The sequence below is a fragment of the Heteronotia binoei genome, chromosome 16, assembly GCF_032191835.1.
Source record: "Heteronotia binoei isolate CCM8104 ecotype False Entrance Well chromosome 16, APGP_CSIRO_Hbin_v1, whole genome shotgun sequence".
NCBI lineage: Eukaryota > Metazoa > Chordata > Lepidosauria > Squamata > Gekkonidae > Heteronotia > Heteronotia binoei.
Genome location: NC_083238.1, coordinates 10,368,676 through 10,383,122, shown reverse-complemented (window position 1 = coordinate 10,383,122; position 14,447 = coordinate 10,368,676). Strand labels below are relative to the sequence as shown.

Here is a 14,447-nt window from a genome sequence, read left to right as displayed (position 1 = left end):
CCGCTACTCAAAGTGGCAGAATGGGGATATTGAGTCATTTTCAAGTTTACATTGTGAAGACAGGCAAATATGTTTATAGATTTGTGTGGATCCTATGTATAACATGTGTGCTTAATGGGTATGAAAGCCTGAAACAATTCATTTACTCACGTATGAATCTGGGTCACTCTGTTTGTACAATTATGGACTGATTCTGGTTGTGACCCACTAGACTATTGTAAAGTATCTGGCATCCTTTTGTGTTGATTATTTAGAAGAGATGATCACTCAATAACTGACGGTGTGCGTTCACCTTGGTTTTTGCTAGCATGTTTTAGGGTATGTAGAAAAATGCATTTTGCAGTAACGTTTTGTAATGATGTCTTGTTGATCAAGTTGGATAAGAAGAATAATGTTAACAGCAGTTTAAATGTAGTCTTATTTTGCGAGATAACGTGCTAATGATGTAGCTGTTTTAATTTGACTTTAGCAGACAGTTTAAATATAGGTTTCCCTTACAGAGACGAAAGTTGCAATTCAAAGCTCTTTGGTGGTCTAAAAACAGCTTAATTCTCTACTAGCATGGTAATAAGTACTAATCCAGCTTATGCAGTGATTGTAGTATATCATGTTTGTGAAAGATTGCCTAACTAGGCTTTCTCTGGATTTTATGTTAATTTCCTTTTAAAAATTAAACGTAAAACAGTATAACATCTTTATGCCGAGATAAACTGTTCAATTTAACTTGTGCTCAAGCGGCAGCTGTCAGGAATTATCATGTTCTCGGTGCTCTTGCTATCACCTTGCATCCTTTCCTCCTCTGTGGGATGATAAAGCTCACCTTGTTAGGATTTATTACTGAAATAATATCCTAAGGTAAAATGCGAGTTGATGTCACATGGAATGATAGCTGACATATATTTTTGTCAGGGGGGCTACATTATAATAACAAACCTTCCATCCTTCCCTGGTGCTAGGTGTTAAATGGAAGTGTTCTTCAGCATGTCCTCCAGTGCTGTGCTCAGGAGTCCATTAGACACGCGGTTCCTCTGTGGCTATGATTACAGTAACATGTACTGTCAGGTATTGGTGAAGTTTTAAACTGTGTTTCCGCAGCAGTAAGAAAAAAAGACTTGAAGGGCAGCTCTAGGTACATTTGTATATTGCTGTGGAAAAGGAAAGTTTTTATTTTTATTACTACTACTGCTACTACTAAAGTGGGACAGTTGTAAAAGAATTGCAGCTACGGAATTGCAGTTGTTCTGGAGATTCCTTATAGGTAAGATAAGGAAAGCCGAATTCAGCAAATGAACGATTACAAGGTATTACAGAAATAGTTTTGTATCTGCCATCAGGATATAGCTCAAGCATTTTTTGACAGCAGCGGAGAAAGGATAACTGCATAAGAAAGCAGCAATGCCCTTTGTGCCCCAAGGCTGAAAATGACACTATAAGTGACCCCTTATGACGGTCAGATTTGGGAAGTCTGCCAAGCAGGGGAGTTAGAAAGGGGACCAGGTGAGACAGGCCTTAGAGTTTTAAGGCATGTGGAATGGGATTCTTTCAGTGGATTTTCCTTGGAGCAAAGCATTGTGACGTGTGGAGTTTTGGCTAGAAATGAGGGAAAGCACTTAAGTAGTTGACCAATGTTTTTTCAAGGCAATATAAGGGTTGTTGTTGCAGCTGAGGTGTAGACCATGGACAAGGGAGATGAGCAAAGTGGAGCTGTCCAGTTCTACCCCTGGTCTTTCGTATAGTGTTCTGTGACAATTGCTGTAGCATGACTCCACTTATTTTTTCCATTGAATATGCCATTCAGATAACTGGCGCTGCTCGTAGCGAGGTTGTTTAGAATTGTGTCCTAAATAAAAGATTCTATAACAAATGCCTAATATAGAAAGCAAGACTTTTAAATCATGATTTGCTTTCATCCTTAAGGTGGGGAGCAGGTTTTGTTTTGCGGCCGTGCTAGAGAGACAGAAGGAAGCTTTAACTGAAGAGTTACGTGTTTTACCTGAACTGAAGACTTTCTCTTACAAGTTAAAATTGTGACTTGTTGTACTGTCTTGTTTTGCATTAAGTACAAGTTTAATTGCTTTTTAATTGCATTTCCATGTAGTGAGATTTACTTTACTAGTGGCATTAGGACTTGGTATCCTATAATAAAAGGAAAATGACCAGTCCCGTATCATGGTAATAGATGGGATGAAATGAACAAAACAACAAAGGATGGTGGAGAATATGTAATAAAACTAGGAGAAGGGAATCTGAGCATGAAAAAGAAAGACTACACTAGGTATGTCTATTGCACAAATCAAAAGGTTTTATGTCATAACACGAACATGTGCCATATATTGAATTTCAGTAGTTGGTTGCATAAAGAAGTAAAGTGTAATGAAACTGGCAAGCAGAGTATTCCCCAGTCAGCCTTATCTTTGTTCCATTTGTCCTTCAGACGCAGCTTTTCTTGCATTTTTCAATAAAACCCATCCAGCTTCTTTTTTTTTTTTCCATTTTGCATCTCTCTGTAACTGAGCTGAGGAAACCAATGAGATTCAGAGCATTTCTAGTCGAGTCCTCAGCAGCTGTTTTTCAAGAGATCAAAACTTAGAATGCTTCTACATGGTATTAAGACTTAGCCACTGATGTGTCCCTGTAGGGGTTGTGTTTTTTTCTTGCGGGGAGGTGTGGTGGGAGGGACAGGGTGAAGGGTGACGCTTTTCAGCAGACTCAGAGATAGTAAACACTGCTTTCCTTGTTTCTTAGGATCCTCTTTGCAAGCTCGGTGCTTAACCTGACTGAACTCATTGCCCTTCGGCCTGACTTTGGCAAATTGAAAAAGGTCTTCTACTTCCATGAGAACCAATTGATATATCCTGTCCAGAAATGTCAGGAAAGGGACTTCCAGTATGGATACAACCAGATTCTTTCATGGTAGGTGAATCTACCACACCCTTGTGTGTGTGATCTTTTATGGAAATCCCTTCAGAGTCTGTGTGTTCAAATTAAAATGCAAGGACCACTACACAGAAGCCAAAACAAGGCAGATGCAGTTGCTTGCAGTTTTGTGAGAGTGTCAGGTTCCTTAGTATACGCAGGTAGCAGAATAAGAAATACGGAGAAGTATACCTAGAATAAGAAGTATACCAGAATAAGAAATACGGAGAAGTATACCTAGATGCTGGAACTCTGGTAAATTGCACTAATTTTCAGTTATATACCTCATTCATACTATGCACAAGATGCTTTTGCTTTGAAAGCACTTAACAAAAGGGGCAGTTAATCAGCACTGGCTTAGCAATAGCTTTTATTGCATGCAGCTGAAATTAAAATAGAGGTTTTCAAGGGAGTAAACAAAAATTAAAATGTACTGCATCAGTGTTTTTTTTTAGGAAGGGAGGGTAGTAAACATACCAGATAAATCCTTACATTTCTTTCATTGCATATTCACAAATTGTGCAGTGGTAAAACACCCAGACATTTAAAAGGCTGTGGCCCTTTATTGTTACTTAAAACAAACATATTTCTCAGAATATAAGTTAATGAAAGAAGTTAATAACAGCTACGCTGAAAAGCTTTGTGATTAGGCATCGAACAGCTCTAAAGAGAAACTGCAAATTTGAATTGCCTTGAACTGAAATAAATTCATTTACTTGGTCTATTTCACATATTTGTTATTAGGAGAATTATTATAAGCATAGATTGAGCATTTTTTAAAGCTAGATGTATAACATCTGCAACTTTGCTTTATAACTCAAATGAAAGACAAATAATGATCCTTATATAGTTGAACGTGTTTTTTTTGTAGCTCCAGTTCTGCTTCCGTTTGCAAAATGTTTGTTTTTGCAGTAGCAATATTCTGAAAATATAATGAAATGGCTGTGCCTTAAAATGGTTCTTAAAAGTAAATGGCTGCCTATATAAAATACTCCTCTCAGTTGCTACTAAAACTAGTACATAGTGCATGACTTCTCTTTTTAAACAAAGTACTATTTCTTTAGTCTGAAATGCTGTTATTTTTTTATCATTGATTCCTCATTCCATTGACTTTGCATTGATCCCCAGAATCCATTATTTGACATTACAAAAATGATAGGACCTATTTGCCTTGATCCAGCAGCAATAATTATGCTATAGTGTGGGTTTCAACATACTTCTTAAGGGATGATGGAGCAAAAAACCTCATTCAGCAGCCTGCTTCTGTGCCTGGACAAGTATTGGAGGAACAGAGAGAGAAGCAGCTCTCAGTTGAAAGGGGACTGTTGCTATTGTTGGATTCTGCCAGCTTTTCCATGATCATGCCTCATTGCCTGCTGCATTGTAGATCCAGTCTTGCATGGCTTTTGATTATACAGGTCCAGCTATCCCTGATAAACCCTTTTTTGGTTGTCAAAACAGGTTCTTCCTCTGCCTTCCACCACTGGGAAATCTGGTAGGATCCAATCTTTTAAAGGGAACAGGTAAAGGAGAATATGGTCTCTGGTGCCAGAACAGGTCCCCCCCCCCCCCAATTGATTTTTAATATCGGTGTGAAAGGCATTTACTGCTCAGCTTCAGTCAGTCTATATAGACCAAATTATCTTGGGGTTCATTCTTGTTTGCATCTTTCAGCCAAGCGATAAGGTAAACGTTATCATGTATCAGCTACAAATGTTGGGTTCAATAGTTGTCTGTACCCACTCAGTATCCGTGTACTGTGTGCCTACCAGCCTACAGTATCCGTGTAGGCTGGTAGGCACACAGACTTCTGCTACACTTACAGCTCTTTGGATCGATGGTGAAGTTTTAGTATTTCACTGCCACAGGAGGTGGTGGCGGCCGCAAGCATAGCCACCTTCAAGAGGGGGTTAGATAAAAATATGGAGCAGAGGTCCATCAGTGGCTATTAGCCACAGTGTGTGTGTGTTGGACTGGATGGGCCATTGGCCTGATCCAACATGGCTTCTCTTATGTTCTTATGTATTATCTTAACAAAGAAGGCTCCATGGATACAGTTTTTAGTTCCCTCTCTAAGTCTAGAATTTTCATACATATGTGCCTGTTCATCTTTGGTCTTCTGTGCAGTTCCACATTGGGATTGTGCAGGTGCAGGCCAGTCACCAGAGGATTGCTTTCCAGCTTTTCCTTCCATCTCTATAGAAAGCTGAAGGAGAGCCTTCTTGGAATCTACTCAGCTGGTTCCATAGCCTTACGTGGCCCCTCCTCAACCATGGTGACCACATCCTATGTTACTTTTTCTCTTTTCCTCAAAAATGGGGTGCTTGTCCTAGAGCCTCTGGAACCAACCCTCTTCCTTAGGAGCATCACTTCTGTTCACCTGCGTCAACCTGGACGCTGTACTGCCCCCTGATAAGGATCCATCAGTGTCATCTCTCCATTGGAACCGAGCTCTGGTCCACCTTCTGATCCTTCACTGGATAACACTGTAGGAAGTATGGATCTGATCTCATGTAATAAAGATATGCATCTATATGTGAATCAAACGATTAGGATGGCCAAAGCATTGGAAATCCAAGTGACCTCTTTGGTTCCTAGACCTACGGACAAAATATTGGGTAACCTGTACCCTGACTCCCCAGGAAATATCACCTTCCCTATGCTAGAGGGTATTTTAGATATTTCCAGCACTGTATGGGAAAAGCTATCCAGCAATCCTGACAGAAAATGCTACCAAGTCAGCCCATTCACACATCCAGCTCTATCACCTTTGTTGCAGAGGAAATGCAGGTTTGTCACCAATCAGGTGCCCATTCTTCCCCTGTAGACAGAGAGTGTCAAAGGCATATTCTCCATTGACTCTCAACCTTCAAATTGCCAACTAAGCTGCTATATAATGGACAGCTACCAACTGTTTTTATGGGAAAGAATGTCCTCTTATATTGACCTCTTACCAAGTGACAAGAAATCACTTACTAAACTTTTTCAGGCAGAAGCTTCTTGCATGTTGAAACAACAGGGAGGCATGTGGCAGGTTCTCCTGCCAGGGTCATGGCATCAGCTGTAGTGATTTGCAGACATCTCAAAGGGTTTCCACTCCAGATTCTTCCTGGTCCCCAAGAAGGTGGGGTTCTGCGGCTTATCCCAGATCAAAGGGGAGTTAAACTTTTTCTGATCATTAAAAAGTTTAAAATGTTAACTTTTTTCTGCTTTGTTGCCTTTTTTTTGGAATTAATGCCTGGTTCATTGCATTAGATTTGATGTGGCCATAAACCCAGATCACTGCAAATTTCTGTGATTTAAGTTCTTGGTATACCAATATAGGGTACTTCCTTTTGGACTTGCTATGGCTCTGCATGTGTTTATGAAGTATCTGGCTGTGGTGGAAGCATATTTTAGATCTTGGGGCTGTACTATCTTCCCCTACCTTAATCATTGTCTGATTACTGCCCCATCTATGGAGCTTCTCCTACAGCACATTTCATTGATTCTTGAGACCTTGCAGAAATTAGGCCTGATGGTCAACTTTGAAAAGTTCAAATTGACTCCCGCTCAACAGGCATCTTTTACTGGTTTTCTCCAGGACTTCTCAGTGAAGAAGGCTTTTCTTCCTGAGGACAGTGAAGAAGGCTTTTCATGCTTGGGTCCTTGCTGCAGGGCATCCACATTGCTGGGTCCAAGAACACCAGGGCCAGTGCCCTCAGCAGAATGAGCAGCTCAGATCACAAGTGGTCCATTGCGTTGGATCATCTTTTGCCAATTTTTGCTTGTTTGGAAACTCCAGCAATGGACCTGCTCACCGCAAGGAGCAATGCCAAGGCCAGAAAGTTTTGTTCTAGGGCAGGGAGTGACCCTTTATCCATAAAGGATGCCTTTCAAATCAGATGGCAAGGACCCATATTCTATGTCTTCTGTCCATTTTCGTTAATCCCCAGGGTGCTGGCGAAGATCTTAGCAGAGCAGACATAGTGCATACTGGTGGCCCCTTTTTGGCCTAGACAGATGTGGTTCCAGATTCTTCTATTGGCCTCCCTGGGAAGACTTGGGTTTCCTTGCAGCCCTGGACCTGTTATACCACAGCCTGAGTTTCCATTATGAGGTGCACAACTTGTGCCTGACAGCCTGGCTGCTGAGCCCCACAAACTGAAGTTTTCGGAACAAATTACTGAGGTTCTTCTTAATGCCCCTACCAGGGCATTATGCGTTGTAAAGTGTTCTCCCCATATGGGCAGTTTCTAAAGGGGTCTGTGCCAACTCTTGCCCTCTTTCTTTGGCCTTTGACAGGGCTTTTTTTGTAGAAAAAGGTGTGGCATATAAGCCACACCTCCTGATGTCACCATTGCTTCACACAGGGCTTTTTGTGGAAAAAGCCCAGCAGGAACTCATATGCATATTAGGCCACACCCCCTGATGCAAAGCCAGCTGGAACTGAGTTCCTACGTGCTACTGCTCACAAAAAGAAAGAAAGAAAAGTCCTGGTTTTTTATTACCTGTTGTCCCTCAAGACCGCTTGGTGTCCTCCATCAAGGTTCACTTAGAAGCCATATTAGCTTCACATGCTCTAGTGGAAGGCAAGGCCCTGTTTTTCCACAGGTCTTCTCGTTTGTTCCTCAAAGGGCTGTCTAATATGTTTCCACTCTCAATGCCCATAGTTCACCAGTGGTTTTTGTCCTTAGTTTAACCCAGTTGATATCAGATCCCTTTGAGCCTATGGCTTTCTCTTTCCTGGAGGCTTGTCAGTGAAAGTCCATTTTTCTGGTGATTTATCACATCAGCCAGGAGGGTTGAGGAGTTGGCTGCCTTCAGGGCAGACCTTCCATTTATAAAGTTCCATGCTGGAAGGGCGGTGCTAAGACCAAATCTGATGTTTTTTGCCTAAGGTTGTGTCCCTGTTTCACCTGTTGCAGGACATTGTTTTACCTGTTTTCTTCCCTTCCCTGACTTCTGAAGCAGAAAAAGCATTTCATGAGTTAGACATTCAAGGGGCTTTATTGTATTATTTACATATGACAAAACCTTTCAGAAAATCTGTACATTTATTTGTGTGTTACTTGAGCCTTTCAAAGGGCAGGGCTGCTTCTCCCCACACCATTTCTAGGTGGATCATGAAAGCTGTTAAATAGTGTTATGGTGATGTTATGACTATCTGGGTTAACCTAAGGACTCACAATAATGGGTTTAAATTAAGGGTGGGAAAGTACTGGCTGGATATTAGGAAAAACGTTTTTACAGTATGAATTGTTCTACAGTGAAATCAGCTACCAAGGGAGGTGGTGAGCTCCTGCTCACTGGCAGTCTTTCAGCAGCGGCTGAACAAACACTTGTTGGGGATGCTTTAGCTGATCCTGCATTGAGCAGGAAGTTGGACTAGATGGCCTGTATGGCCCCTTCCAATTTTATGATTCTACAACCAGGCCAAATAGCACAGGCTGTGTTGGCTGCCTTCGTGTGGCACCCGCTGATAGACCCCTGCAACATCGTAGTCTTCGGATACCTTCATGAAACACTGTGTGGTTGATGTCAACACCAGAAGGGAGGCTTCAGTTAGCAAAACTGTTCTGCATTCTCTCTTCTAGTGAGAGCATCACACCCACCTCTAGCATCCCAGTGTGGGACTCCACAGAAGACCAAAGATGAAAGCAGTGTTGCACTTACCTGCAACTGTTTTTCATTGAGTTGTCTTCTATGCAGGCACACATCCCCCCCACCTTCCCCACTGTGAGCTCTCTTAAAACATTGGAGTGCTCTAGGTGGCTGCAGAACTGAGGGAGAGAACGGAGCCCCTCCCTGTTTGGGTGTGTGTATGTGTTTACTTTTCATTTTGTATTATGTGCTAAATTCTGCATGTATGTAGGCAAATTACCTCTTAAAAGTCTTTCATTCCTCCTTTTGTTGATGACATTCAGTTAGTTACTAAGCTATTGTGGGTGATTTTAGCAACAAGACTCCATATTCTGTGTTTTCCTTTCAGATACTAAGTAGCATGTGTTTATTTTTACCTTTCTGTTGACTGAGTTTTGGCAATCATACGCTAACTATAGTGTCTCAGGATCGTGAAAGATATTGTAAAACAAAACAAGCAAGCAGAGTGAACATATATTTCTGTCATTAACTGTGTGACAGAAACAAACATGCAAACTTTTTAGGCCTCCCCTTCCCCCCCCTACTTCATTCCTTTTGTCCCCATCTATTAGTTCAGACACCAAAGAAATGGGTTAGCTCACTGGTTGCTTTAGTTGAAAGAAAGCATGCTGTTAAAAATAACATGTTTGGAAGAATGTGAGATTTTGGAATATGGTTCCACTTCAGTTGTCTAGCTGAAAAACATTAGCATGCTCTTTAAATGTGTTTTTGCTGTTGCTGCTGCCTCCTGCTGTTTTTGTGGGCAGATCTGCTGGACTCACCCTTAATTTCTGTGTACTGATCCCGACTTCTGCAGGGTTGGGGCCTGCATGTCTCTGTGCTAGACGGATGAACTGCACTTTTTCAGGGCGTATGCAGAGCCTACATATATGACCAGTAGTCAGATAAAAGACCAAAGCCAATAGGTACAAGCTGACTGTGCTGCACAGGCCTCAAATAGTGCCTCTTGAGCTCTGCATTCCATGGCCCCTACTTTCAGAGGTGAGGTGGAGATAGGCTTCCCAATCCCCAGGTCCCAGCAGGGGATCCCCTGGTTTTACAGGCTTCCCCCGTCCCCCAGCCAGCTGGCCGGCGGGAGAAGCCTCACCCCCACAGCCATTATGCACCTCCATGAACGATTCCCATAGGGAATGATGGGGAATTGATCTGCGGGTATCAGGGGCTCTGGGGGGGGCTGTTTTTTGAGATAGAGGCACCAAATTTTCAGTATAGCATCTAGTGCCTCTCCTCAAAATACCTCCCAAGTTTCAAAAGGATTGGACCAGGGGGTCCAATTCTATGAGCCCCAAAAGAAGGTGCCCCTATCCTTCATTATTTTCTATGGAAGGAAGGCATTTTAAAAGGTGTGCGGTCCCTTTAAATGTGATGGCCAGAACTCCCTTGGAGTTCAATTATGCTTGTCACACCCTTGCTCCTGGCTCCACCCCCAATGTCTCCTGGCTCCACCCCCAAAGTCCCCAGATATTTCTTGAATTGGACTTGGCAACCCTGGGTGGAGAACAACTAGAGACAGGACAATTTCTGTCATGGCAGCACCCCTCTGGAGTGCTTTCTCACTTGAGACTCACCTGGCACCTACTTTGTTTCCTTTTAGGCACCAGGCTTTTATTTCGTAGTTATGTCTTACCAGCCTTTCATTGTTCTGCTTCTTTTAATTGGTAGTTTTTATGCTGTTTATGTCCAGTGGCCATCGCTTTCTTCCCCTTGCTTGCCTGATGCAGCCGTCGCTGCCTCTTCCTCCTCCATTTGCCATGGTTGCTGCTCACATCCCCCCATCTAGTTCCCTTTCTCCCAGGTCACCTGCAACAGCATTTGTTGGGTTGGCAGGCAACCTTCAAAAACGCTTGTTAAATAGATCTCATTTTGCAATAACTATTTTTTTCCCTCCAAATGTTGCAGGGTAACCCCCATTAACTATTTTTTCCATTCTAGGATTTTCCTGCAGACTTAAGGGTTTCCCATAGGTTTGTTGAAAAATACTCCACATTAATATATTTATTTATTTATGTAATTAATTAATTTATATCTCGCCCTCCCCACCAAAGGCAGGCTCAAGGCGACTCACAAACCAAGGGTCGACACCAACACATTAGTGTGACCGATGCAATAAACAACAATAAAAACATAGAACATAAAAACAATGTAAAACATTTGCATGTGCTACTATCATTTTAGTGGGCCACAAAGGTGAAGTGTAAAAATATATGGCCCCATTGTGTGATTTTTCGATCTGCATTATGGCATTACTCAGAAGAAAATACATCGATATTAGGGTTGCCAAGTCCAATTCAAGAAATATCTGGGGACTTCGGGGGAGGAGCCAGGAGACTTTGGCGGTGGAGCCAGGAGCAAGGTTGTGACAAACACAATTGAACTCCAAAGGGAGTTCTGGCCATCACATTTAAAGGGACCACACACCTTTTAAATGCTTTCCCTCCATTAGAAATAATGAAGGATGGGGCACCTTCTTTGGGGGCTCATAGAATTGGACCCCTAGGTTCAATCCTTTTGAAAATTAGAGGGTGTTTAGAGGACAGGCTTTGGATGCTATGCTGCAAATTTCATGCCTCTACCTCAAAAAAAGACCCCCCCCCCCAGAGCTGCAGATACCCATGGATCAATTCTCCATTATTCCCTATTGGAATCAGTCTCCACAAGGAATAATGGAGTGCACAGCAGACATCTCCCCCCCCCCCCCCGCCCCATGGAGAGAGGACCTCCAAAACCAGGGAATCTCCTGCCCCTACCTGGGATTGGCAGCCCTAATTGATATATGATTTATTTATTTTTTAGAATTTGGTCAACCACCGCTATTATGAAGAGTGTGCCTGAAGTCAGATGTACTTTTGAGAATGGTTGAATATGCCTGAATTAATTTAGAATTTAAATTAATCTGTTCAGCTGTTTCTGATATCTGTATATGAATATATGAAACTGCCTTATACCGAATCCTACTCTTGCTCCATCAAAGTCAGTATTATCTTCTTAGACTGGCAGCAGCTCTCCAGGATCTCAGGCAGAGGTCTTTTACATCAGCTACTGCCAGATCTTTTAATGGGAGATGCCAGGGATTAACCTGGGACCTTCTGCATGCCAGGCAGATGCTCTGCCATTGTGTAATTCTGTGGTTCTGGAAATCAAGAAATCTGATTCAATACAGCTCAAAATTCTTAATTTCTTTTTTAAAATTAGTTTGGTTGCTGACATTGTGGTGTTCAACTCTGCTTATAATATGGAGTCATTTCTAACGTCTATTGGGAAATTCATGAAGCTGATGCCTGACCACAGACCCAAGTGTCTGGAAGAATCAATCAGACCAAAATGCCAAGTCCTGTATTTTCCTGTGAAGTTTCCTGATGTGCGCAGGTACGCAACTTTTAATTTCCTTCTCTGCTTTGTGTCATATGTTGTTCCAACTTAATATGGTAATTGTTACTTGTTCAACTTAATATGGTAATTGTTCAACTTAATATGGTAATTGTTACTTGTAAATTGTTACTTGTAAATTTTCATTGATCAGTTCAAGATATGTGCATGGTTAAGGTATTACATTACTGATAAATTTTCCAGTGCATAACTGATCCATTCAGGGTAGTTAACTAAAGCGACATGTAAAGAATGCCGGTTTTGCCAGTAGTCACAATATATTCTGAAGACATTATTCTTACTTAGTTGTTCAAAGAATGTACAATACTACATGCATAGGAGGGAGTAGTTCCCAGAACCTTGTACAGAAATGTGAGTACAATCACCTCTTAGATGAGTAATTTTGCTACTTCTTTAAAAGGATACTGTTGTGTATGTGGACTTTATGTTCCATGTGTGTGGATAGTTCCTGCCTGACTCATTGGAGCCTTAATGGCTGAGCTTGGGGGACTGTGAACAACGGAAAGCAGGATCCAAATCTCTGCTTCCCCAGACCAATGACATTCTAGTGCGGGAACTGTGGTGTTTCTATAGTTGGTCCTGTCTTAGTCTGCTTGTTATCATGCTGATATCACAATAAAAGAGCTTTGATTCACTGCTGCCTGTCTCATCATGCATCAAGCCCACTATTTAACAGACACAGTGCCAGAGACAGCTATCAAAAGGAGTTGTTGGGTTGGACTTGTGCTAAATTGAACGCATTTAACATCATTTGGGTTTACACTAACTAGCACAAAATCTTGTGCGATCAAATATTATAATATATGGAGAGGATATTATAATATATAGAGAGGAAAAGACCAGATGCTGCACAAAAGCTGGAGCTGCTCTAAGATCAGTTATGTTTCTACATGTCCATCGTTGGGTTCAAGCCAATGAGAGTAGGGCGTGGAGTAGAGGTTAGAGGGTCATATTAGGACTGGAAAAGCCCAGCTTCAAATCACCATTCAGCAATGAAAGTTCCATGGCAGATCTTGAGTCAGTCATTCTCTCTCAGCCAAAAGTTACGTTTTAGGATGGCTATGAAGATAAAATGGAGAAGGGGAGAATCACATATTCCGCCCTGAGCTCCTTAGGAGAAGGATGGACTAAAAATGTGAGAAAGCTCATGGAGGCTGCATTCCCAGGAACTTTTGATCATGTAATTAATTTTCTCAGAGCAGACTGTCCTGGTGTACAGTTTGGGGGCTGGAAGGAAGGGCACTTTACTTGGCTTTATATTTTGCAGTTTTGACGCTAATAACCTAATCTGAGCACCTAAGCTTGGTCAATGCGGCTATATGTTTGCTTGCAGAAAAATTACCTTAGGCAGTACACATATCCATCAGCTTTTCATCAGCTAAATGTGATCAAAAAAAAAAAAATTGATTAAAACCTTTAAAATAGACTATTCAGAAAAAAAAACACAATTTAGTTGTTCTTAAATTTACTTACTTGTAAAGAGAACTCTTTTTCTGTTTAGTGTGCACGTTTAAAATGTGTCACATCATGACTATAAATACCATGTGTTTAGAATCTTGGTGCTGCTGTCTCTACATAGAAATAAATAAATAAACACCACAAGAGGTAAGGAACCATGCTTACCAAGGTACCAACAAATGCTGAATCATTGTGCAATTTCAACTAACTTTTTTTCAGATTGTTGTTGCTATTCCCGCCCCCCCCCCCTCCTGGAACAAGATCATGTGTTAAATAAATGTTGAATGCACCTGTGGCAATTGAATACAGTTTATTAATTTCATCTGTATTACTCCAGTGAAATCTAGCTTAATGGAAATGGAGGAGAAAAAGGTTAAGAAATATCATGGCCAAACTTAGATTCATAAAGCAGGCTCTTAGCCCAGAGTGTTTTTCTAGTTATTTTCAAATGGTAATTTTGCTTTATCCAAACCAAACTCATACAGTGTAAGTAAGTGATTATTTGCATGACTGACAGTCATTTGAATGCCTGCAGTCTTTTAAAATGCATAATTTTGCAGAGATTGGGGAGGGGGGCTATGAACAGTAAAATAACCAAGGTGATTTTTTTCTCCTTGCTTTGACCTCCTTTTAGTCATTTGCTGTAATACGATTTTCATTTGTACACGTGGAAGAGACAAGCTAAAAAACAAAAGCAGTAACCATTTAGAATACGACCGTGATTTGTAAAAAAAAAAAAGTATTCCGTTTTTTTAAGTTAATATTATGACTGCAAAGCAGAGGAGAAATGCATTAATGCATCCTGTTTGACCTTACAATCAGTTGTAATAGAGGCAGCACATAGCATTTCACTTTGGAAAATAAATTATGGTTAGTTGTAGCTTTTTTCTTTTTTTTTGAAGAAAAAGGGTGCACCCATGCCCTAACAGTGAAGCTGTGCAAATCCAAATAGAAGAACTCTGAAACTAGAAAATGCTGTGAAATGCAGTAATAACGTTTAATTTGCGGTAGAGATGCTGTGAATTGGGGTTTTTATGACATTC

General features: G+C 41.3%; 1 protein-coding gene across 2 annotated transcripts in view; it reads left to right on the top strand.

Annotated features, from left to right (window-relative positions):
• The window catches only part of GTDC1 (glycosyltransferase like domain containing 1), a 249,671-nt gene that overhangs the window by 56,152 nt on the left and 179,072 nt on the right, over positions 1-14,447 (top strand). For both annotated transcript variants that reach the window (XM_060256960.1, XM_060256961.1), the window contains exons 2-3: positions 2,746-2,913; positions 11,752-11,925. In XM_060256960.1, the coding sequence (XP_060112943.1) occupies positions 2,746-2,913; positions 11,752-11,925 (342 nt within the window). The remainder of the gene's footprint in view (positions 1-2,745; positions 2,914-11,751; positions 11,926-14,447) is intronic.